This window comes from Nematostella vectensis, chromosome 13, assembly GCF_932526225.1.
Source record: "Nematostella vectensis chromosome 13, jaNemVect1.1, whole genome shotgun sequence".
Taxonomy (NCBI): domain Eukaryota; kingdom Metazoa; phylum Cnidaria; class Anthozoa; order Actiniaria; family Edwardsiidae; genus Nematostella; species Nematostella vectensis.
Genome location: NC_064046.1, coordinates 2,999,257 through 3,023,852, shown reverse-complemented (window position 1 = coordinate 3,023,852; position 24,596 = coordinate 2,999,257). Strand labels below are relative to the sequence as shown.

At 39.7% G+C, this 24,596-nt stretch overlaps 3 protein-coding genes across 6 annotated transcripts; 1 reads left to right on the top strand and 2 right to left on the bottom strand.

Annotated features, from left to right (window-relative positions):
• The first annotated feature begins 343 nt into the window (after nt 1–343).
• LOC5513409 (protein D7) lies at nt 344–7,298 on the top strand. 2 transcript variants are annotated; one of them, XM_032382883.2, is made up of 11 exons: nt 344–591; nt 1,400–1,498; nt 1,572–1,599; nt 2,379–2,471; nt 2,601–2,745; nt 2,867–2,938; nt 3,640–3,722; nt 4,530–4,748; nt 5,179–5,432; nt 6,021–6,072; nt 6,343–7,298. In XM_032382883.2, the coding sequence occupies exons 1-11, from the start codon at nt 469–471 to the stop codon at nt 6,408–6,410; spliced, it is 1,236 nt and encodes a 411-aa protein (XP_032238774.2). In that variant the 5' UTR covers nt 344–468; the 3' UTR covers nt 6,411–7,298. The 2 variants fall into 2 exon arrangements, with proteins under 2 accessions (XP_032238774.2, XP_032238775.2); XM_032382884.2 differs by having other exon boundaries at nt 345–591; nt 6,024–6,072.
• A 171-nt stretch (nt 7,299–7,469) lies between these two features.
• LOC116618790 (mitochondrial ribonuclease P catalytic subunit) lies at nt 7,470–22,974 on the bottom strand. Of its 3 annotated transcripts, none has more exons than XM_032382880.2 (7): nt 21,849–22,968; nt 21,255–21,302; nt 19,426–19,726; nt 18,878–19,038; nt 10,688–10,714; nt 9,824–10,013; nt 7,470–8,150 (listed from the first exon to the last, which is right to left on the bottom strand). In XM_032382880.2, the coding sequence occupies exons 1-7, from the start codon at nt 22,718–22,720 to the stop codon at nt 8,052–8,054; spliced, it is 1,698 nt and encodes a 565-aa protein (XP_032238771.2). In that variant the 5' UTR covers nt 22,721–22,968; the 3' UTR covers nt 7,470–8,051. The 3 variants fall into 3 exon arrangements, with proteins under 3 accessions (XP_032238771.2, XP_048577081.1, XP_032238773.1); XM_048721124.1 differs by lacking the exon at nt 7,470–8,150 and adding an exon at nt 8,708–9,160 and having other exon boundaries at nt 21,849–22,974; XM_032382882.2 differs by lacking the exon at nt 7,470–8,150 and having other exon boundaries at nt 9,892–10,013; nt 10,661–10,714; nt 21,849–22,971.
• On the bottom strand, nt 11,047–13,606 carry LOC5496521. Its single transcript, XM_032369396.2, has one exon. It carries the CDS (start codon nt 13,048–13,050, stop codon nt 11,269–11,271), a length of 1,782 nt encoding a protein of 593 aa, XP_032225287.2. The 5' UTR covers nt 13,051–13,606; the 3' UTR covers nt 11,047–11,268.
• Nucleotides 22,975–24,596: the final 1,622 nt, after the last annotated feature.

Below are 24,596 nucleotides of genomic sequence, written 5' to 3'. Positions count from 1 at the left end.
ATTATCCTCACAAGCCTTTCCTCTTCCATATTTTATCTTTTATCAGTTCTGTTAAGATTATCTTTTCCACTGTAAGTTAATAATCTTTATAAAAAAGTAGAAAGAACAAAAGAAAGCTAAAGAAAATCAACCATGCACCGTAAAGTCAGGGAATGCATCCTGGTATGGACACTAAAGTAGCGTGAATTAGAGATCTTGTTTTAAATATTTACATTCAAGGTGACACTTTTTCAGCTGGTCTTGGCGAAATTTTTCAAATACAACCAAATACTACCCCAAGTCATGGGATCCCTGTTCCACCACCACAGGCATCCCAACGTAGCCTCGCTTTTGTGTAGCATCATGGTGTATGCGCATGAGAGCAGACTCCCAATATCTTTCGCCTTCGCTTAGAACACGTCCTGTATTTCTCTCTCTAAACTTTTTTTAACAGCAAAGAACAATCCATAGACTACTAGAAACGCCACCATGTCGACCGCTATCCCAACCTTTGTTAATGTTGATCCAGATGAGATGTTTGTCTGTCCATACGACCCAGTTCACCGCATTTCGGCCAAGAGGTTTACTTACCATTTGATGAAGTGTCGTCGGGTAAGCACCCTGTAAAATACCCTAGAATCTTTCTTTAGTTTTGCAAAGCATGCAGAAACTTCTTTTTAAACTGCAAGCTTTCTTTTCCGTCTCAATTATTGACACTTGTGGCCCTGAAGTAGCCAATTTCTGCCTGGATAGATGGACGCATTCTACACGCGAAGTCATTCAAGAAACGGAGCAACTGCAGAATACCCGTCCACAAAGAGTTAACAATGAGACTTCACACCTCGATTTCTAAAGAACGAGGCAGTAAATACAAGGGAAATGCAAATAAGTGGACGGGTATACTTAAAGTTAACTTATTGATGATTTTTTTCTAATCTTCTTGAAAAGAAAAATGGGCAGACGTTTTAGTATAAAGGTTATAACTCTCTTCCTAACTAACCTTCTCGGAGATTAGTATTTTCAAATATATTAAAACCCATGAAATGACATCCTGTCAGTTATCAGGGCTCATTGGCAGAAATGGGACACAACCTGCAGACTCTTTTTCAAACCCCTATTTGACACCTTATTGATCCTGGGTTTCAGTCGTTTAAGAATGCAGATGACCAACATCTTTTTGACAAATTGAAAACCATGATCCGTGATTGCTGTCATCAGCATTATTTAGTGAGGTGAAGTACCAAGTGTTCACCCAGTCAGTTATTATACCTCTTTCCCAACTGGCGTTCTCTGATGGCCAACAAGCTAATATATTTTACTGCACACTTTGAAATGTTCTACTTGCACACGAATGAACACTTATCTCGCTTTCTTGCTTGTCTTGTTTACTATAAACAAGGTTTTTTTTTGTTTTCTATAGAATTATAGCTCTATGGAGTTTGTAAGATGCCCATTCAACGCTCGGCATGAAATGCCAAAAGAGGAATTAGACTTTCATGTTGCAAGATGCCCAGACAAGGTGAGTTTTGATCAGCTTTTTTTGTTTAGTAAGGTGCACAATAATTCACCATGAAATTGTGAATTTTTTTTAGAACGTCATTAGACAAGACATAGAACGAGGTATGTACAAATACCCTTCGTTCTTGCTTTGATTTTCTGAGGATTATTTATTGATAGTGAGACCTCAAATCATGTCTGAGACCAGGGGGTTCCTTTGATCCCACTATACTAGATCCACTGGCATTGTTACAGCGAGAGTGAGATAACTAGAGAGAAATGGTCTGAACACTTCCCAGGCCCCTAGGCAGGATTTTGAGCAGGGGGATTCATTTTCCCATTTAGGGGACCAATAGGTACAGCTCCTGTTAGCTTGCGATGGTGCTTTATTTTCCTTCATGACAGTCAAGTGGGGGGAGGATTAAGGCATGTTTTCTCTCAAAACCTTGGCTACAGCCGTGAAAAAAAATACTACTAGAAATTTGAATTACATGGCAACAGTAACACCTCTACATTTAGAAATCAAATTTGTAAGAAGATTAATGATGATAATGTAAAAGGTCTGATGCTGCACATCCCACAATACACCCAGCACCCAGGATAAAGCCCTCTCCTGCCAGTGTGTAATCATCAAGCATATAGAGCACCAGGTGCCACTACTCGCACCACACCTTGCTTCCAGAGATTGGTATGTAGGGTGTCAAGTATAAGGCGCCGGTGTTGAGGCGTGGCTGGACCAGGCGTCATGTCTTTAAGCTGCTTGTTGAGTGTGATTGGGTGTGTGGCGCTCACAGTGATAATAGCGCAGATATCTGAAATCATCTTACAAATGACAGTGACACATGGTTGATTTTCTATGAATGAAATACTATGTTTTGAAACTGTGCTTACACTTTTCATAGAAACTGCGGAACCTCAAGTTTTCCGAACATCCAACAGGCCTGTAACTCCTCCACCTACCAACCGTGAGTTTGGTGGCGATGACTGGGATTTAGGTAACACCTGATTTATCAGATAATTGTTTTGACTTATTACACATTGGTTTGGTTAGAAGACTAAGTGTTTTGGGTAAAATCAGTAACAAAGGTCTGGCTGACAAGGGCTCTTTAATTCTTTCCTCGTAGAGGCAGACAACCAGCCGTTTGTAGCACCTATTGCAGTTGGTCTCACTGAGGAGAGGGGTGACAGCATCAGTGTCATTCAAAACCTTCAGCAAGTTCAGCAGCAGCTTCATGGCAGCGGTGAGCCAGTCCCTGTGAACTTAGCCGAGTAAGTAAATACACTCTGCACCCCCTCATCTCAGCGGTGAACCTGTTCCTGTGAACTTAGCAAAGTATGTTACACATTTTGCACTTTGAAACTAATCCCTACCATTTCTATGCAATTCTAGCATGACACCAGCCCAAAGAAAGAACTACAAGCGAGCACAGAAGAGACAACAGAAAAGGCAAGCAGAGACAGGGTATGTGCACTTGCATTTTCTTCTCTACGGCTTGCCAATCAGTGTGGATTTTCATCAATCATTCACACTTTATGCTTGTTTCAAAGACCTTCAACAAGGCTGCCTTGATCTCAATTATTTGTAAAGCACGGTGTCACCCTTAGAGTTTATATGCATGCTTACCAAACATATGAGCCAATGAAATGAAATGTTTAGAATTTGTATAGTGCAGATTAACATCGTGTGGCATGATAAAAAGCACTTCACATGTGAAGTATCTTCACATCATCAGTACTGTATGTATTGCTCCACAGAGTTTACAATTCATGAGTGTTGGTTGTTGTGTAAGCATTGCCCTTGAAGATGGTACCACAGGCGAGTTTCCCCAGTTGTTTGGGAAGGGACAGGATGTCATTGCAGTACCTAAGAAGATGAGGAACTTACGGTCCCCAATGTAGGGATCCAAGTTCTTACACCTCTGAGAAAAAAAATTCCATGTTGACTTGACCTGGGGTCGTACCCTGGTCCTCTTGCTTGAGAAGCGAAGCCCGAACCACTGAGCTATAGAGCCATGATTATAGTCAGCCTGAGCTTTAGCTATAGCATTTGAGTTACATACAATCCCAATTGGAAGCCCTGAGTATGTTATTTGCTCGTCTAGTGATCCAAGTTGTACACAGGTAGCTATGTGTGCGATAACTGATACTGATACTTCCTTTTAGGGATGAGATGGGAGAAGCTGTGGCTTCTGAAGCGGAAAGACGGCAAGAGCTGATGCAGCAGTATAGCATCCTAATGAATGAAGGTATCCTATTCATTCACAATCGGTTTGGGAGGTTCGGACATAAACCCCTCGCCCGGCTTGAAGGTCCGCTCAGAGCAAGCAAAAAATATATACTGTAACGTTTGGCAAGATTACCGTGTACACCAACATGTCTTTAAAATGACTATAAAAATCTTTTTTTTTATATTTATTTTCATTATTATCGCTATATTTTAAAAAGCATGCTATTAATAGGGAGCTTTAAAATATATTTTAAATACAAGATTGAATTTATTTGAAGTATTGATTGCCTAATGTAATAAGGCGAGGGAAGGGGTATACCGGAAATTTGGTCCGCTGAAATGGAAAAACGAACCACCCTGCTCAAAATCCTGGCTACGACCTGTATATGGCACACCAAGATTATCAGATGGGTTTGTGATAAGAAAAGTAGCCTCCAAGATGAATTGGGTCTGGTTGGGACAAGCATTTTAAGTCCATGCAGGAGCGTACATAGGGGGGCTGCACAGGGTTTGGGCGCACCCTCTTTAGCGGCCAAAAAGTGGGTCATTTCTTATTTAGGAATCTTCAAACACTTTTCTTTTTCCATGATACATACATGACTGAACCACCTGCCTCAGTCAATCCTGAGTACCTATGTAAGGGCCCAACATGCAAAAGTTTATACAGTAAAATATGGCTGTTTATGTAATGAAGCTGTATGTTCAGGGCAGACTTTCAAGTCCCCCTAAAGAATTTCTTACATGACAAATGGAAACAGCCCAAACTTGTGTTGTTTAGGGCCGCAGTTTTTTTGTTATCCCCATGCTATATGTTTTCCATTTGCAGGAGGTTTTGTAGACTTTGTAAGTATACTGAACCAATGGTGTCAGAAAAACAAAGTAAATCCTCCCAAGTACACTGAGGGGCCTGGTGTTGCTGGAGGCTTTGGTTCCAAAGTGGTCATTCGAACCGATGTATTCAGCACCAACAAGTACTGCAAAACAAAGAAAGACGCCAAGCAAAATGCTGCTATGGTCGCTGTTGTTGCCTTGAATGTACCTATCGGTAAGATGACTGGCGCATACACAGGGGATGCTTGTGCACTTCTCCTTGGTGGCCAAAAAGCGGGTCATTTCATATTAAGGAATCTTAAAATACTATTCTGTTTCCATATGATACTTATGACTGCGCACCCTGCCTAAGCCAATTCTGTGTACATGCCTGTCAAACTTGAAAAGAAAATAAATACTGCAAATAACATGCATGAACACTAACTCAACTTTGAGCTTGTGCTGGAGTTTTACCTGTTGGACATTGCAGGCACGAAAATCCTCTCCTTCGCCCCCTCCCCCTTTGTTTCGTACAACAATAAAGTGATTTTGTTTTTTTGTTCACAATGAACTGTAATCACCAACTTTTCCAACAAATTGGAGCTCACATTTTACTAAGAAGCAATGTTACTGTTTCAATTCAGCTTTTTTTTTAAATTGTTCAGGAGAGGAGGGTCACGATAAGCTGCTTGGTCTTCGTGCAAGGTCAACAGCAGAGAAAGATCGCTTGCGGCAGGTTCACGAAGAAAAGCTGTTGATGCAAGCTGGCTACAACAATCCTGCCCCTGTACTTCATCCCCCAAGCTCTTTTGCAGCTCGCTCCCAACCAATCGCCACTGCACCCCCGGCATATAGTGAGCCGGCCACGGCATACACAGAGATGGACAGGCAAATGGGTGATATGTCTCTTGGCCAACAGGTAACCTGTTCTTCTTAGTCACCTCAATGATAATAGAAATTATAGTAATAGTTTTGAATAAGAATGATGACTACAAGGTTCAAACCTTTGTTTTATGTGCCATACCCAAATACATATGCATATGGACATAATGCATATGGACTAAGTTGTTTGTTTGTGTCATCTTCATTTACATGCATTCGCATTGAATACAGCTCATGGATAATTCAATGTTTGAACTAAGCTTGAGTGTCGGGTTAATAGAGCTGAAATATGAACAGATCAAATTCAGTGACTCAGTTAAGTTTAAAACCACATAAAAATTAATGCTGTCATAAAAACATATTCAAGTTTCGACACAATACAGTTTGTATAATGGTAAGTCATGTTCTGTTTAGCTTTATAGTACATGTATGGTGCAACGGCCGACTTTTCCACCATTGATTTTATTCAAACTGTATGATGGATTAGTTTAACTCTGCAAATTGTTACAGTAAAAGTTGAATCATTACTCAAAGTACAAAACCACATAAACAAGCACAGACGATTCTAAGTGGCGATTCAATGTAGTAAAGTCACAACTTTCTGAATATTTATGTTTATTTTAAGCAGTCAGTGGATGACGAGGGCTGGAGCACAGTCGCAAAGAAAAACCCAACAGGTATCGCCTTGACAACACTTTAAATTACAAATTATAACATTGAATTTTTATTTGCCCATTTTGTACAGAATCAAAGCTCTTTGGCTGGATTTTAAATTATAAGGAAATCCACAAACAAACAATGAATCCTTACCCCTCTTTTTTAAAACTCTTGCTTTGCCCCCCCCCCCCCCCCCCGCCATCTTTTTGGAACTTCTGGATCTGCCCCTCTAGTTCACACTTAAATAACAATTTACAACATGTGAGTGTGTGCTTAATACTCATTTCCAGGGGTCAAGAATCCTGTATATAACACCGCAATGAAAGTCGCTGGCCGAGGTAGAGGAGCACGGAGATGAGACACTACCTCAGGAGTTTTGTTATTTCTCCACATCGAGGACTTCAACCTTCCCCCCCCCCCCCCCCCTGTCTGCCAAACCAATATGGCGTTGAGCAGTTAATGGGAGGGTGGTTGGGTATGCTGAGCTTTTTACCATGCCCCATGCTGAAGTGCAAAGAAGAGTGAAAGAAGTAAGGACATTAATGGCTGACTACATAGCTTTTCAGAGTCACTATATCTTCAGTCTTACTGAAGATATAGTGTGATTCCAGAAAAAAAAATCAATAGATTAAAGGTTGTTGGGGAAGCCTGCTCAAAATTCTTTATACTTTGGTGCATTTTTTTTTCTGGAATGACACAGCTGAAAGAGATCTCATTTGCTATGTGTATATTTGAAAGTATTGTAATTTTATATTTTTAATTTTATGAAATGATCTTGCATGCAAAATTCAACAAGATCCTTGCAAAAGCTGATTCAGAATAAAAGATTTTATGAATTGAGGAGAAATGTTTAGATATTTTGATTTACGCTATTAGGCCGCACAAATATTTCCCTTGATCTGTATTATATTTTTAACATTTCTGTTGCAGTTCATTTGTTAAAATAGTTAGTTTGTATAAAGCATATGGGTTTGCAGAAAATTGAGACCTAAAAGACATTTTAGAAAATAATGAGGTCCAAAAAGGAAAACAAAAAATGTCTATCAGGGTTCTAAAATATAGGGGAGGGGATTTCAGATATGTAAAAACAATTGGCTTTGTAAAACATGTCAATTTGGCTTTGTTTGATGCTAAGGCTTCATTCTTTGGTTTTCCATCTCTGTTTTCTGCACACCCAGAGATATAGAACTTTAATAGGAAAAGGGCTTTAATAAAAAGAAGAATCAATAAATATTAAATGATTGACTACAAGTGTCCTATTCATCTCTGTGAGTGTATTAGTAGTAGCAAGTTCGAAACTTAAAAGCAAGAAGGGAAGCTTTACCAGGCACCATTTTTACTACTACTTTTAGGGGGACTTTTGATAACGTTCCATTATCATTTCAAGGGAATAAATAGAATTCAATACACAAAAAAAGAAAAAAAACTTACTTTTATTTGGTTGAACCTTCATCTATTTATAATAATTAAAATAATTTTAATATTCACTCAACTCTAGATGTTTGGATATCCATGTGTAAAAACATTGCTTGCAATGTTATTCGATCAAAGAAGTCACATGACCTGGTATACTTGGTCATAGGGCCCCTTGCTCTCTAAGTCACATGACCTACAGGTCACATGATCATACAGGTCACATAACTAAACAAGTCACATGACCAGGGATACTTGGTACTAGGGCAGCTGTCTGCATCATAACATGATCGTTCAGGTCACATGACGAAACAGGTCACATGACCAGGCATAGTTCCAGGGTCCACTATTGACCAGGTCACATGGTTAAACAACATGGTTATACCAGGTCACATGGTTATACCAGGTCACATGGTTATACCAGGTCACAGGTTATACCAGTTCAAAGGTTATACCAATCAACCTTTTATAAACACACAGCCTCTGTAGTGTTTAGGTGGTATAGCTCATCTGAATCATAAGTCACATATCAGCTTTTATGAACACAGCCTTTGTAGTGTTTAGGTGGTATAAATCCTCCATCACGTCAGCTTTTGTGAACACACAGCCAGGAATCATCAGCATTAGATGGGAAATGCCAAGAATCTGCTGCCCTCTGAATCACATGATCATAGGCAGGATGTCTCTGTAAAGATTCAAAATATTCTCTATTTTAGGACTACAAAACAAAAACATCTTTAAATAATGTAATTGAATTAGCCTAGTTCTTGGTACTGTGCTTTTCCATGAGACAGGGGCTGGGCAGAAAGGTCTCATCAACACATTTACCACAGGGAACCTGAAACACAACAGGGAGCCCACAAAGAACACATGGCAGGGACTAGTTTGGTACTGAACATTTCTTCTCACTCTCTATTCTACTTCAAGCATTCTTGTGAAAAAATATAATTGGTTTACAGTTGTGGGTATGGTTCTGGGGCTCAAGAACCAAAACCTTGGCCAACACTCTAAAAATAAAAGCCAACTCAATTGCCAAATGTTTTACTCCACTGTATCCTGTTAGGCACCATCGGGTGAACTGTTTGCAAATTACCAACAAAATCATGAAGAATTAACAATTTTGTGTATATCGTAAATGATCTAATAAATGCCCGGGGCATTTAATGAACTTTAATGGTCCGAGGGGGCGGGGGGGGGGGTGGGGCGGCGTTCATTTTAGATAGTAGGCATTTATTGAGAGGGGCGTTCTTTGCAAACATTGAAAATATAACAAATCCAAGTGCAGTCGGGTTCTAGTCTCAGCCAGGATCATGTTAAATTAAAGCCTGTGTATTTCTTGACATTAAGCAAGTCTCACACAGTAGAAGCCAAACTCAGATTGATTAAATTTGATTTATATTACTGAAATCACCATGACGCTTGTTTTTTATGCTGGGAGGGAGGGAAGGGGGTTATTAAATATAAGGGGGTGTTTATATAAAGAGAGGGGCGTTCATTGCCCTCCCATTGGGAGGGCGATTATTAGATAAGAGGTTCTTTAGATAAGGGGCATTTATTAGATCATTTACAGTTATAGTCTACGCTCCAAGGGGTCTTGCCTGGTATGCACATGAAATTTGTCCCAACCTGAGGCTTGCAAATGTCTTTATGCATCTTTAGCAGGGGCGTAGCCAGGGTGTGGCCAAGGCCCCCCTTCTAGCAGCCAAATATACAGTATGAATGTATGAGACATTATCTAAAATACAGGGGGAAATGCCTACCTGTCATCTCTCACGCATTAGGCGGGAGTCTCAAGATTTTGGACCCCTTCTCCCGCTCTCCCGCATTGAGCAAAAAAACTCCTGCTATTTAGCTATTTTTTATCACTTCCGAAAAATTATTTATTAGAAAATCATCATTTTGCCTATTTTCTATTAACATATTTAAAACAATAATTCCCTTGTGTAGCGCAATTTATCTAACACCCTCGTGAGATCTACTGGATTTGTTTGTGAGAACTTTCTATACGGCAAACGCCTCCAAGGTTAAACCCACCCCCCTCCTCCCAAAAATTCTCAAGCCTTGAGAATTTCGGAGGTTGACAGGTATGAAAAATTCCTTGAGATTTTGGGCCCCCTCCTGGCTATGCGGCTTTTTAGTCCATCTGTCCAGCAGAAATAGTAGGATTTGAAACAAACAAATTCAGAGCATAGATTCAGGATGGGGGAATCCCTGAAATAGCTCCCATATATCCACTTTATCACCTCTATCTGAAGGGGGGGGGGGGGGGTAGGTAGGGCTAGGCTATTCCTGTATGTGATTTGATACAAAGGTCTTCTGCGACCCCATCTGGATTTCAATAGATATAGCACTCCGTACCTTATAAGTAGGCTTCACTCCTTTTGTTGCAGACACTATCACCTGACGGCAGCGCAGCCATCGGCTGAAGAGTGAGCGGATCTCTACTGGGAGACTGTGCATGTGATCATGAAACATGTCATTAGAGACTAGTAGGGTGTCAATCCCACAATGCATTGCCGCAAGGAGCATGTACATGTCATCTGGTATACTGCAAGGGAAACAAAATATTTATTTAATCAAAGAAAGCCTTCAAGACCTTTCTGAAAAGCATTTAATGTGAGAGTGTTTGCTAATAAAAGATTAGAACAACTACTTCCTAATTGCAAAGCTAATTCAAACAGTAACAATTCCAATAAACAAAAAACAAATAAAAGTCATGTCTCTGTTTTGTAAAAAAAATAACAGAATATCAAACTTATGTCTGGACCTTTAATCAACCGCCTTTTATGAAAGTCTGATATGTTTATTTAACACTTCTCTACCAAAGCAAGGCCAATGATAATAAATCCGTTTAAAAAGTGAATATTCATCACTTTCCTACGTGTTATCCTATGATATTTTATACTTCACATTAAAGTTTGAAGAAGCCAACCCTCAAGAGTCAAGTATGGCTTTTAGGCCCAGTCACTTTGACAAGCAATTTATGACCACTGTAAATCTGACGGGACCTGGGGTTTATCCTTTTTGAGCCAAAAAATCTTACTTCTTACTGTGGTTTGTACAACAATGATTATGAAAAACAATAAATGAGAGTGTTGTTTATCATCGTATGCTGGCATTCCAGCTCTAATAATGAAACAAAAGTATGAGAAGTTAGATACTGAAACTACACAGTCTAAAAACTAGACACTAAACTCAAACAGTAACAATTCCAATGGTTACCCAGATTTGCGCCTCTTCTTGACAGCACTGGAAAGGAAGTAATCAAACACATGTCAGTCATCAGAGAGGTAGTGAGAAGGGAAATTCTTTCCTATATGCTTTGAACTTTATACAAACAACATGAAATCAAAGCAGGTAAAGTAAAACATAAGGGAGTGGCAAAGGGGGGCATATTTTATTGATAATTCCTTAATATATTTTTCAACTGAAAGGGGTAAATACAACCTTACTCCCCCTGGGACACACCCATAAAACTAAAATATAAAAAGAAAACTCTAAAACATCTTCTTAATCTAAAAAAATCAATTGAGAACAATGATCAGTAGCACAGTCACCTATCCATTTTGTGTTACACTAGGTTAAAAAACCAAAATGCTTTAATTTCCTTATTCAAAGGTTCTACAGGCTAATTATGAAGTATGTTTTGACAAACAGTTGAAATTATTTCATATTTTACATTACTTCATGATTTTTGCGATTTTTTGTGTTTTACCCACAATGCTTTGCGGGTGTGGCTCCCACTACAATGTCACACAGAATACAGTATAAGTAACACTAAATACTTTAAAATGTCACTTTTCTCAAAGAATGGCAAGGATGGCTTCATTTTCCTTCAATGGAAGCTTGTAAATAAGTTTCTTGCCTCTTTTCTTAGTGGGGAGGTCACCACAAATATGGCGGACAGTGGCCGCATAAACAACTGCAATCCGTTTTTCGTTTAAGGTGAAAGTCATGTCATGAATATTATCACGGAGATAAAAATGCCCTTTCAAGACAGACTCTCCTCTCAGTGCAGTGTTGTGGTAATCATCAGTGTAGTCATGTTCTAGCTCCTCAACACCTGCTGACGTGACTTTGAGGAGATAGAAATCGTACATTCTATCACCTTCAGCCTCAATGGCAACAGTGCTGCCGCACGCAGCCAGATCTGCCATGTGTGATGCTGTATCATGTTCAAGAGCAGGCTGCTCTGTGGCTTGACGAGTGATAGCAACTGAACCATCTCTAGGGATAGTCACTTCTTTCCACTCATCAAGCCATGCCTTATTGGTACATGAATCTTCATCTTTCACAATGCAGCTCACACAGTAGCATGTCCGATGCCGTACTAGGACCTTCTCTTGCTGGGGAAGTGTCTTGACACAGTGCCATTTTCTTATGCCCTTTGCTTCCTTGAACTTTCGCCCATCACGGTTCCTGGAGACTGCACCCTCTCCTTTTGCCGGAACATAAAAGAAAACACGGCGCGTCAGCTGGGTAGCCGTTCTACGAGCAGCATAGCTAGTTGCTGCTGGCTCTGTAAAGTTTGCAACCAGATAAGCATACATGTCCTTTGCAGAATTGATTTTAGCTTTTCTGCGTAGGACGGCTTGGCTGGTTTTCTGCTTTACATGAGAGCCAGCAGCATCTTGCTCTCCTTTAGCATGGGAGGTTTCGAAAAAGCTTCTTTGGATGGGATATCCAAAATCTGCCAGAGAACATGACAAATCTCCAATGCAGTGTCGTGACTTATATTGTGCTGCGCACCCATCTGTAAATTCATGCAAGAGCTCAATGCTATAGCCCACATCGTTGACCAGGTAATCATGAATAAGCTCTTGGGCTTTGTGCACACTGTCATGGTCTTGCGTCGGATCATCGGAAACCACAAACAAGTGCTCTTTGATCAAGTGTGGCTCAGCCTCTGTGCTTGTGATCCCGTCTTTACTTTCAACAGCATGGCGATGTAAGATGGTAACATGTAGAGAAGCCTTGGCTACGTCAAAGAACTCTGATTGGATCTCATCTTGCTGGCGACACGCATACCCCTCAGAATAGTCGTGAATGCACACGACATGGCCAAGTGGCAAGTGTTCCAAAAGATTATCAAGTTGCTCACGTTGCCATTTAGCCATGAATGAATGCAGGGGATAGGCTTCCAAAAGCTTTTTGAAATATTTAAACATTTCTGAGGGTGGTGTTTCTTTGGGGACCAAGGCTATCTTCTTTTTCTCTTGACCATTGGCAAGGAATTTTCCAGTGGGTAGGTACTCGTACCTAGACCAACAAACACTTCCTTCATTGCTAGACTCCTCTGGAAGTAGTTTTATTTTCTCCACAGAGCATCTGTTGCAATCTCGCTCCAAGCACTTGATTTTATGGTGCTCTATCCCATCTTCCTTTGAGCATAAGGTTGCATCAGCCGCTTCTGTCAACGTTTTGAAAATGGGCGACTCTTCGCTCTCGTTTCCCGTCGTCTTGACCACACCCTTTCGAAACTTCATACATGCGTCGAAAAGAATTTTCGTTTCGACATGTTTTCTGCAAAGGCAAGATTTTCTGTCCCTTTCTCTTGCTTGTTTTACAAAGTAAGGTTTTAACATCTCGAATTTGCGTTGCGCTACTTTTACTTCAGGGTGAAGCTTCGCAAATTCCTGGAAAGCCTCCGTTTAGCTCGTTTCGAGAACATGCTTGGGGTGGGTTAAATACTGTTTTTTGCCAACTCTGTTTTTCACAAAGTCACTTTTGTCTCCTGTAGGACGACTAGCCGAACTGGCCCAGAAGCAGTAAATTTTTTCAACGTCTTCTTCTGGGAGCGCATCTCGTCGTGTTTTTCTTTTTACATAAAGCCAACTTTCTCCTTCTCCCTTTAAAATCTCCTCCCTTGTTTTGATGGCTTTACTGATGCTCTTTTCGTTAAGGCCGACTAACTTTCCTAGGGACTTTTTTGCTCTCGACTTTTTTATATTATCTCCAAAGGCAAGTGATTTAAGTGCTTTGTAGGCAGCGCGTTTTTCGTTCGATCCCGAACGTTTGACGTGTTTCAAACCTTCAGAGATGTCCGACGCGAGGGCTTTCAACGTGTTACTTTCTTTTTCTTCTTCTGGAGTTTTCACTACCCCTTGCCTGGAAAGTATTTTTCTTGTTCTCGGGCTGTTTATCAAAGTTTCTAGTACTTCGGCTTTTTTTCTCGGGAGTTTGCGGAAGTTTATCTTTGACCTTGTCAGTAACACGTTTTTTGGACGTGCGGTTCTTGAATCTCTCCCCAGTGTTCTGCAAATTTTTTTTCTCCTGTCCTTGTTCTTCCTTATTTTTCTGGCGGTATCTACGGACCCTTTCCCTTGTCTTTTCTCTTGCTATTTGTCTTTTTCTTTCAAGTTCTTCTCTGGCGGTAGCTCGTTGTTCTTTGCGTCTCTTCTTTGACGCAGCTTTCTTTATTTCCGTTCTTGTTCGTGACTTGCCTTTTGTCTCCTCTCGTCTCGCTTTTCGCCGCTCGATTACTTGAGCTATTTTCTTGTTGCGATTTTTCTCGTAGTAATCTTTGTCTTTTGTCCTTTTTATTTCTTTTTTCTTGAGTGCTGCAGCTTGCTTACGTGAAACAGGATTTTCCATATGAATATTCAAAGGTTAGCTTGTGTATTGTGTTGCCGAATGACCGACTACACGTGCTACGCACTCTCTGTGCAATACCCGCGGGCGTTTATTTTTAACTTATGACGCACAAAACCCCTGCATTTTGTGCTGGGACCCCCATAAATCTATTGTTCTAGGCATGTGATCTCGTGGAAGTCTTCGAGGACGAGGAAAGAAGCAAGCAGAGACAATATTTTGAAACATTTTAGCAGTTTTTCTTCGCGTTTTCTTCCAGCTGTAACGCTCGTTACGCTTTGTGAGCACTGTAATAATGCACAAAAGTGTTTCCGAATCATTGGAATTTGATTTTCTCGCTCAAAACTATTGCAATTCGGCTGAAATCTTTAGGGATGTCGGCTAAACACAAGCCCAAAGCGGGGATGTCGTAGTGAGTACCGTTTGATAAAAGTACTATTACTAAATTTTGTGTTTTGTGATTGCGATGGTGTAAAATTAAACTCATTTTCAATGTAACAGAAAGTGTTTCCGAATTATTGGTTGTCTTTTTTTCGCAAAAACTATTTGGTGGATTGTCTGAAAACTTCGCTTACAAGGAGTTTATTTGTTGCCCATCATAAAATTAAAATTTAGTTTATCACATTTGTTTTAATAGTACCTAAAATCGGTCATTATTTGTGGAGCAGGTTTGTTAATAACACGAGCGTTACATGCTGTTTAGACGCATCATCGATATTTTGTAAATCTTAATATCTGCAAATACAATAAATGAATTTGTTTAAAATTACTTGTATATGTTTGTTATATTATTATCCTTATTTATGTCGGTTCAATTTAGCAGATTTTTTAAAAGCCTTTAAGAAAATTTAACTAAAATGTTATTTTGTGATGCGGTGTTAGACCGGAAATGTAACGCGTTACATTCTAAATTTGCTGTGTTTATTAAATTTCTAGATTTTTGTCAAGAAATGTCTACTCAGAAATATAATATTTTTTCCTTGGTCTTGTAAATTGGTTATTGGACTACAATTATAAAAAGTTTCATGTGAAAAGCATAAGAACTGAGAGAGATGTATACTATTTTGTGCGACAGTTTGTTGTTTTTGCTAAAATGGTGTCATGATTGTGCTACTGATCATTGTCAAGTATCAGCCAGGAGAATTCAGTTCAATGAATAAAATAAATGGCAGGAGGAAACTTTTTTTTATGTTAGCTGCTATTTTGTCATCCTAGCAAAATACCAATTGTGATAAAGTATTCATTTTTGTTGGCTGATTAGTGGAAACTATTGCGACGTTTTAGATTGAGAATACAACATTGTTTTAGATATTAATTTCAAGATTTCTTTTATTAATCTGTCTTCTAATAGTGAATGAAAACAATAACTTACAAGGCTATTTTTTAAAATTATTATATAATTTCATTCTAAAGTTTGTGTCCCTGAATGGAGCCAGGGCTTTGGATCAGCAAGAAACTCCTAATGCAGATTCCTATAACATACCTGTCAACCTCCGAAAATCTCAAGGCTTGAGAATTTTTTTGGGGGAGGGGTGGGGTATATTCTTTTTTGGGGGGAGGGGTGGGTTTAACCTTGCAGGCATTTGCTGTATAGAAATGTTGTGGTTTGAAATGCTTCCTCGGTTTGAAATTGTTAAAACTGGTTTGAATTTTTCAAACAGGTTTGAAAAATTTCATACTAGTTTGAAAAATTCATAGTACCTTAGGGCTAGGTTTAGGGACAAGGTTGGGTACGGCTTTATATTCATAGTACCTTGGGGTTAGGTTTAGGGACAAGGTTGGGTACGGCTTTATATTCATAGTACCTTGGAGTTAGGTTTAGGGAGAAGGTCGGGTACGGCTTTATATTCATAGTACCTTAGGGTTAGGTTTAGGGACAAGGTTGGATACGGCTTTATATTCATAGTACCTTGGGGTTAGGTTTAGGGACAAGGTTGGGTACGGCTTTATATTCATAGTACCTTGGGGTTAGGTTTAGGGACAAGGTTGGGTACGGCTTTATATTCATAGTACCTTAGGGTTAGGTTTAGGGACAAGGTCGGGTACGGCTTTATATTCATAGTACCTTGGGGTTAGGTTTAGGGACAAGGTCGGGTACGGCTTTATATTCATAGTACCTTGGGGTTAGGTTTAGGGACAAGGTTGGGTACGGCTTTATATTCATAGTACCTTGGGGTTAGGTTTAGGGACAAGGTTGGGTACGGCTTTATATTCTAACTACAGTATATAGTTAGGTAGTTGGTTAAAAAAGTGATGAGTGTTTTAACCAGAAGGCAGTTCATTGACAGTTATGATTGACATTGTTTACATGCATATGTGAATGATACCTTGTGATCATAATCAAATGCAACATTTGTTGCAGTACAAGCATTTAGTCTGGTTGGGGCAATAAGCCCTTTAATGATACCAAACTGTGTTACCACTTTTACATAATTACTTGTGGAATCAATCTCTGTAATTTCGCCAACGAGAATATTAGGATGTAATTTACTGACTTTGTCAGACTTATGTATTTGAATAGCAACAATGTCATATACATTAAATTTGAATTTCTTTGCTTTCTGTGTTTGTTTTTTCATTTTTTCATTATATGTTTTCTGTGATTCACAGATTTTTTTGACGCTTACATTTCTTTCCCTCATTGTCAATATGTTCTTCAAGTGGTACTGTTGGGTTGTCTTCTAGTTGTTCTTCTTGTTCAAGTGGTACTGTTGGGTTGTCTTCTAGTTGTTCTTCTTGTTCAAGTGGTACTGTTGGGTTGTCTTCTAGTTGTTCTTCTTGTTCAAGTGGTACTGTTGGGTTGTCTTCTAGTTGTTCTTCTTGTTCAAGTGGTACTGTTGGGTTGTCTTCTAGTTGTTCTTCCTGTTCAAGTGGTACTGTTGGGTTGTCTTCTAGTTGTTGTTCTTGTTCAAGTGGTACTGTTGGGTTGTCTTCTAGTTGTTCTTCCTGTTCAAGTGGTACTGTTGGGTTGTCTTCTAGTTGTTCTTCTTGTCCAAGTGGTACTGTTGGGTTGTCTTCTAGTTGTTCTTCTTGAACCTCTTGTCCATCTTGTTCAATTCTGTTGACCTCACGGTGGGCTTTAAACCTAAAGACAGCTTCGTACGGTGAACATTTAATAGCTCAATGGTACGTTATGTTCATATTATATGAGGCTTCCATTGTTGCTTTGAACCATTCTCCAACACTTTTTTGCTTTGAGATTAGTATTGCTCGCATGTCCTCTTTCCATGTGCGGTTGCTTCTTTCTACAAGGCCTTGAGTAGTTGGTGTCCTTGGAGATCCATGGCAAATTTCTATGTTGTTTTCTTCACAAAAGGAATTCAGCATGGCATTCCAAAACTCAGTACCGTTGTCACAAACTATTTTCTTTGGAAAACCAAATGAGTAGCAGTAGTTTTTAAGACCTTGTAAGACTTCAACTGCATTCTTTCCCTTCAATGGCCAACAAGTTACGTACTTTGAATGGTGATCGATAATGTTGTTTAGCACCCATTGATGGCGCTTACTGCATTTGCACGGCATGTTACGGAAATCCATTAGATCTAACCCGATTAAAGAGAGAAATGTTGGCGCTTGAAATGGTTTAGTAACCTCTTTAACACGACTTGTTATGGGTTTTTGTTTGGCGTGATATTTGCACAACTGTACGAACACATTGATCACTTTCTGTGTGACTTCTGCAAAGTTATCTTGGATCCATTTTTCAGTTTTTTGTCGTCCTCTGTGAGCCACTCTTTGGTGTGCAAATGACAGATGTTGATGTAGTTGGCTTCGACATAGAACTGGCTTTCCTCCACTTGAAACTACTTCGTTTTTGGCATTTAGGGTCCATTTCTTTCTTTTTATAGCTTCGATTTCGGTCTTCGTCATTTGGTTGCTTATTCTACATTCGTTGCCTTTTGCTTTTTCTTTAAGATAGTCTTGAGCTTTAGAATAGAACTCGTCAGTGATGAAAACATTGATGCCAGATTTCTGAGTCTTTGCTTGCTCTTTTATAGTATCTATTTGCTTCAAGAATTCCTGGCTGTTTACACAGTTGGCCATATTGCTAAGTACCGTATCATGTACGATGCGCATGCGTGAATTTTAATGTCATTTGCGCATAAATTATAATACATTGCCGACATAAAAATGATATGCAAACAATTTCACCAACGATTGGAGTTTCAATCTAAAGATCAGTGGTTCAAATCCTTGTGGAGGTATGGTTTATTTAGAAAAAAATAAAATAAATATAAAGTTGTAGGGGGTATGGATAGCGATTAGGGAGGGGTAGGGATAGCGATTAGGAAGGGGTAGGGATAAGGAGGGGGTAAGGATAGGGTGGTGTGGAGTAAGCAAATAGAAAGGATGGAAGAAAGTGGGATTTGGAAGAAAAGGGTATCTTTTATTTCTTTTAGTTACCCCTCCCCCCAAAAAAAATCCAAGCCCCTGTTTTATTAATGACTCCCCAAAAATAAAATCCCTTTTAAAATGCTAGGTATCCAAAAACGAGCTAGTTTGAAAAATTCCAACAAGTTTGAAAAAAATTCAAACCATGCCACATTTGTAACCACGACAGAAAGCTCTGACGAACAAATCCACTTATAGACCTCATGAGGTTGTTAGGTAAATTGCCCTATGCAAGGGAATTATTGTTCAAATATTTTAATAGAAAATAGGCAAAAAGACGATTTTCTATAGAATAATTTTCGGAAGCAATAAAAATCGCTAAAAAGCGGGAGATTTTGTACTCAACGCGGGAGAGCAGGAGAAGGGGTCCAAAATCTTGAGACTCCCGCCTAATGCGGGAGAGTTGACAGGTATGCTATAATGCCCTACCTTGTATCCCGCAAGAGAAACAGGCCGCAGTGCTTGGACAGGAACTTGACAAGCCTGCTGATGTCTCCCTTGCTCTTTGGTGCATTGAATCGAATTGGTGCTGCACCAATCACGAGGACCCTTTTGCCTTCTTCCAGAAACAGAGAACAAATTTCATGGACCTGGCGAAAATCAAACTTTGAGTTATACATGAGTAAAATTTAACATTCAAAAGTCAACCAGGTGTATCATATCTTCAATATCATTCAAGAAAGCCCATTGCTACAGAACTGTATAGTGTTGAGGACATTTTATATATTTTGATCACTAAAACAAAATGTCACCATTTTAGGCGATGAGGACTACAAAGAGTACCTGTCAGCCAATCTGTTTGTCTGTAAGAATGAAAATCTTGAAAAAAAAAGTTTTTGCAGTCGGCAACTAAAAAAAAGTGCCATTTTCTTTTTGCCATTTGCAATTTTTTTTAGGTGTATCTACTAGTAAAGTTAAGGTGTATCTCTACTAGTAAAGATGATACAATAATGCCATTCAATAGATCAAGGTCTTACCATTTGTGCAAGGAAATTGTTTTTACCAAATTGATACCCAACATTCAATGCATCCACCACCACATCATAGGGGCCTGTCTGTCCTATAAACGTATCTAGACTCTTTGGTACTGAGTCCACACTCTGATGAGTTAGATTATCAGTGAAATTACCCAAAGGGGTGAAACACTTCATTGTCTGATGAGGAAGTTGTGAGATGACATGCCAGAGTTGGTGCAGTAAATGGGTTTTTAGTGCCAAGTATTCATTGCCAGAAAGCTGTCCAGTTTCAAGTGGTTCATTGCATGATTGACATAATCCACTGAAACAACAATAGAAAAGAGAAAAAGATTGGTATTCATTCATGATGGTAATGATGATGACAGTGGTATAATACAGGTGATAGACATCACACTAGTTAGTGATATTGACATTAAGTGGATGATGAAAGTCATGAAAACAATAAAAAAGGTGAGAGGATATCCATTCATGATGATGACGTTGATGGTGATGATATTAAAGTGCCACTAGCAACAAATTCCAGAAACTTGTTTTTAATATTTACGTATCCTGAGATGAAGAATAAGTAAAGAGTTTTCATATGATATCAGAAAAAATCTCGAAATTTGACCACAGGCAAAGATACATGTGTTTAAAAACAGCTCTTCCTTTTCACAAGTTGACCCCATAAAACAAGCCCGCAGGTGCTTGCATGAAGCTAAAATGTGCAAGAAATTTTCTAAATAAATGCTTTGCAGGGGGTGTTAGCAATTAAAACTTATTAGAACAACCCTTCGTTGTGAAAGAAAAGGACTAGAAAAGGAAAAGGAAAAAGAAAATAAAGAAAACGAAAAAAATGTAAAACATGCGGGTGATACTCAAACCACGGATCGAGGGATTCGTATTCCTGCACGATACACGTTGGGCCATCGAGGCAAACGGGAAACTTTGACGAAAAAAATGAGGTATTTATCTGGTACCTGTTGTAATCAGAGCATTGTGTTGAAACTCATTAAAAAAATTAGAGACCTTAGAATGATTCAATGAATTTACAATTTTGACAACAGTACTAAGTTCTTGATAAGCTTTTTCTCAAATAACTATAAAAAAATTCTATTGAAAAATTTTTCCTCTAGCGATAAAAGTATTTGATTCAACGAGGACAAAATAGATTGCTCATTTTTGGAAAGGGGTCATTTTTACAGCGTTGAGCAAAGGATCTCTTAATTTCAAATTAGATAGATTAATGATTGCGGTTGATTACAGTTAAGAATTGGTAATGTAAAACTTAAAAGATTTAGAATTTTCAGGCTTTTTTCTGATCATATGATAATTGTTACCCCGATTTGAAGAAATTGGTTCAAGGCCTCATAATGATTCAATCAAATTAGATCTGCATCCCTGCTTTTGTTAACTCAAAAACTGATGAAAACTAATGTAAGCACATTTTTCCTTAGAAATAAGGGGTAATGCAGTAATTAAAAAAACACACAATTTGACACCTATCTCAGAAATATTTTATTTATTATTATACAGGTGATCATATTGAATAAGAAAAATAATGATATTGCTCTGGTAGCAGGGTAAAACAAGGCCCTTAAAAAATAGAAAATGTGCCCTTCAGGATTCCTGAATCAACGAGGAACGCTTTCGAAAAGTGGGGTCACTTTTCGCTTGAGAGTGCAATATTATTTACATTTAAAAGCCGGCAAAACCCCACGAAAACCCATCCTATGGCAATAAAACTTGGTATGGCTTGTTTTCTAGTCCTACACTACTGATATATTAGTATAAACCCGGAAATTAAGAGTTTGATGCTACTGGCACTTTAACATGTGATCCTCACTCACCTATCACTGATTTGTGACCATTCTGCTTTCCACTTTTCATCTGATTGGCTATGCAATGCAAACATGCAAAATAAGAAAATATTTGTTTTCAATTTATTAGATTTAACAGTCCCATTAGTTAATCTTTTACATTGCATCTTTAAAAATTTGTACAAACTATAGTGAACAAATTTAAAATGCCAATCTCAAATTTTAATTCTAAACAGATTATCATCCTCTACTCCTTGTTTCTTCAATTCTTCATGATAAGGAAAGGTTTGTTCGGAAGTCTGAGGGTTGTGCAATAATAAGAGCTTCAAGATTTCTGAATGACCGAATGAGCTACTTACTCTCATGTCAACTTATTTGTTTTTTTTTCCTTAAATGAGTATCATAAAAAAATACTCCAAAAAAGATGACTCAAGCAAAGACGAATGCAACTTTGAAAATATCCTTTGCAGCTAAATGAAAACACAGCTGATATTGACTACAGAATATGTTTTGATTTTTATTTGGGTGCCTTAAAAAATGCATCCCCCACTTCTATGGCCTAGGGGCATGTATGCAAGTTATTGAATTTCTTTGCAGAAATTTTCACCACTGAGGTTATCTCACCTGCTAAACCAATTTTGCAAAGCACTTAACATCTCAGGATCCAATTTTTCGCGATCTGTTCTAAAGCGTTCTAGTAACCGGTAAACCTCATTCCTCCACGCCATTGAACCATTGTTCCTCGTAACGCCGTCAATCAAGGCTGTATAACAACGGTAGCTTGGTCTCCTCTCTATATCACGCATCTCGTTGCACAGTTTAAATGCTACCTGGAGGCTTTGTTGTTGGACAGCAGATAGGATTAAAGGATGGTAGTTCCGTGCATGCGTCTGTAAACCTTCTGCTTGCATTTCCCGCAATGATTGAAGCCCCTGCCAAAGCAGGCCATGGGCTGTGAAATATTGCGCCAACATGTAATATGTGGCACCGTCTTTTTTAATACTATGCAGGCTCATTTTACCAAGAACATATTCTACGGTTTTGTGATCTTGAAATTCTACAGCATGGTGTAGTAAACAGTTAAACGCGCTAGTAACGTAAAGTGTGTCGTCAGATAGTATGCCATCTAGTAGCTCCCGTGCTGCATCGAGGTCCCGGTTTTCGCACAGGTATCGCAATCGCGCGAAGTTCGGTGAGTCTTTTGAAGAAGGTTCTTGTAAATGACCATTTTTCGCTGTACATGTGCTTGAACTACGATGTTTTACCCCTGCCAACAAACACCGGTAATAATACAAAAAATCAGCTGATCTTGTCCTGTATCCATGGGTGAGGATGGAGCATGTCGAAGTTTGTAGAGGTATTACGCTTGGATTTCCTGACAATATCCCGAAATGTGTGAAATATCGTAAAACAGCTCTGCGAACCGCCATCTTGAAGTGACGTCGATCATTTGGGTCTGCGGTTGCAAAAAATGCGCGGGTAGGTACTTCACACATGATCGGTAAAGTGTGTTCAAGATACAATATAAGTGAACTGCACCCCGGCAACCTTAGAAGGCGTCCTATGGTGTCGAGTGTCCCTGGCCGTTCTTAGATGTACTTGATTGGCCTTAGGTTCCCTTGGCCGTCCTTAGGTGTACCTGACCGTCCCTAGGTTTACAGTGCCGTCCTTAGGTGTCCTTGGCCGTCCTTAGATGTACCTAACCGTCATTTGGTGTTCTTTGGCTATCCTTTGCCGTCCTTGGCCGTCCTAGTGTGTCCTTGGCCGTCCTTAGGTGTACCTGGCCGTCCTTAGGTGTCCTTGGCCGTCCTTAGGTGTACCTTGCCGTCCTTAGGTGTCCTTGGCCGTCCTTAGGTGTCCTTAGGTGTACCTAGCCGTCCTTAGGTGTACCTAGCCGTCCTTAGGTGTCCTTGGCCGTCCTTAGGTGTCCTTAGGTGTACCTGGCCATCCTTAGGTGTACCTTGCCGTCCTTAGGTGTACCTTGCCGTCCTTAGGTGTCATTGGCCGACCTTAGGTGTACTTGGGCATCATTTGGAGTGCTTGACCGTCCTTAGGTGTACCTAGCCGTCCTTAGATGTACTTGGCTATGTAAAATAAAGAGTCCAATGGCTATTTGCCCGAACCTCTCAAATCACAGCTCCCCAGCAAGGTTCATCTAAGGACGGCCAAGGACACCTAAGGACGGCAAGGTACTCCTAAGGACGGCTATGTACACCTAAGGACGGCTAGGTACACCTAAGGACGACCAGGTACCCCCCAAGGACGGCCAATGACACCTAAGGACGGCCAAGGACACCTAAGGACGGCCAAGGACACCTAAGGACGGCCAAGGACACCTAAGGACGGCCAAGGACATCTAAGGACGGCTAGGTACACCTAAGGACGGCTAGGTACACCTAAGGACGTCAAGGTACACCTAAGGACGGCCAGGTACACCTAAGGACGGCCAAGGACACCTAAGGACGGCCAAGGACACCTAAGGACGGCCAAGGACACCTAAGGACGGCCAGGTACACCTAAGGACGGCCAAGGACACCTAAGGACGGCAAGGTACACCTAAGGACGGCCAAGGACACCTAAGGACGGCCAGGTACACCTAAGGACGGCCAAGGACACCTAAGGACGGCTAGGTACACCTAAGGACGTCAAGGTACACCTAAGGACGGCCAGGTACACCTAAGGACGGCCTGGTACACCTAAGAACGGCCAAGGACACCTAAGGACGGCCTAGGTACACCTAAGAACGGCCAAGGACATCTAAGGACGGCTAGGTACACCTAAGGACGTCAAGGTACACCTAAGGACGGCCAGGTACACCTAAGGACGGCTAGGTACACCTAAGAACGTCAAGGTACACCTAAGAACGGCCAAGGACACCTAATCAATCAAGTTTATTTCACCAAATAATACTATAATGATAATAATGCAAAAAATAGTGATGATGAGGAGTCTACTTAAAGCACAATGCTTATGAGGTGTAGACCCCTGTCGTAGCGTCTCTACTCTAATATATATGAGTGTTCTTGATTTGACTAAGGAATCCTTATTATTAAATTTACATGTGGCTGATTTGATGAAATAAAGTAGAATCATATCTGTTAATCAATAACTGCTTTTTGAGAGAGAATATTGTCCTTTACAATCTTTTTGAACATATCTATTGATCTGCATTGTTTTGCTTCAAGTGAGGTTGCTCCAGATTTTTGGACCCCTGTACGAAATTGAAAATTGGCCCCGTCTTGTTTTTCTAAGAGTTGTGCGATAGTCGCATGAATTTCTCATGTTATAGCTGTGGATTGTATTATTTCTTTTAATAAAGTTATCAAAAGTCCCCGGTAATTGATTATTGTCGAATTTATACATGAATAATGC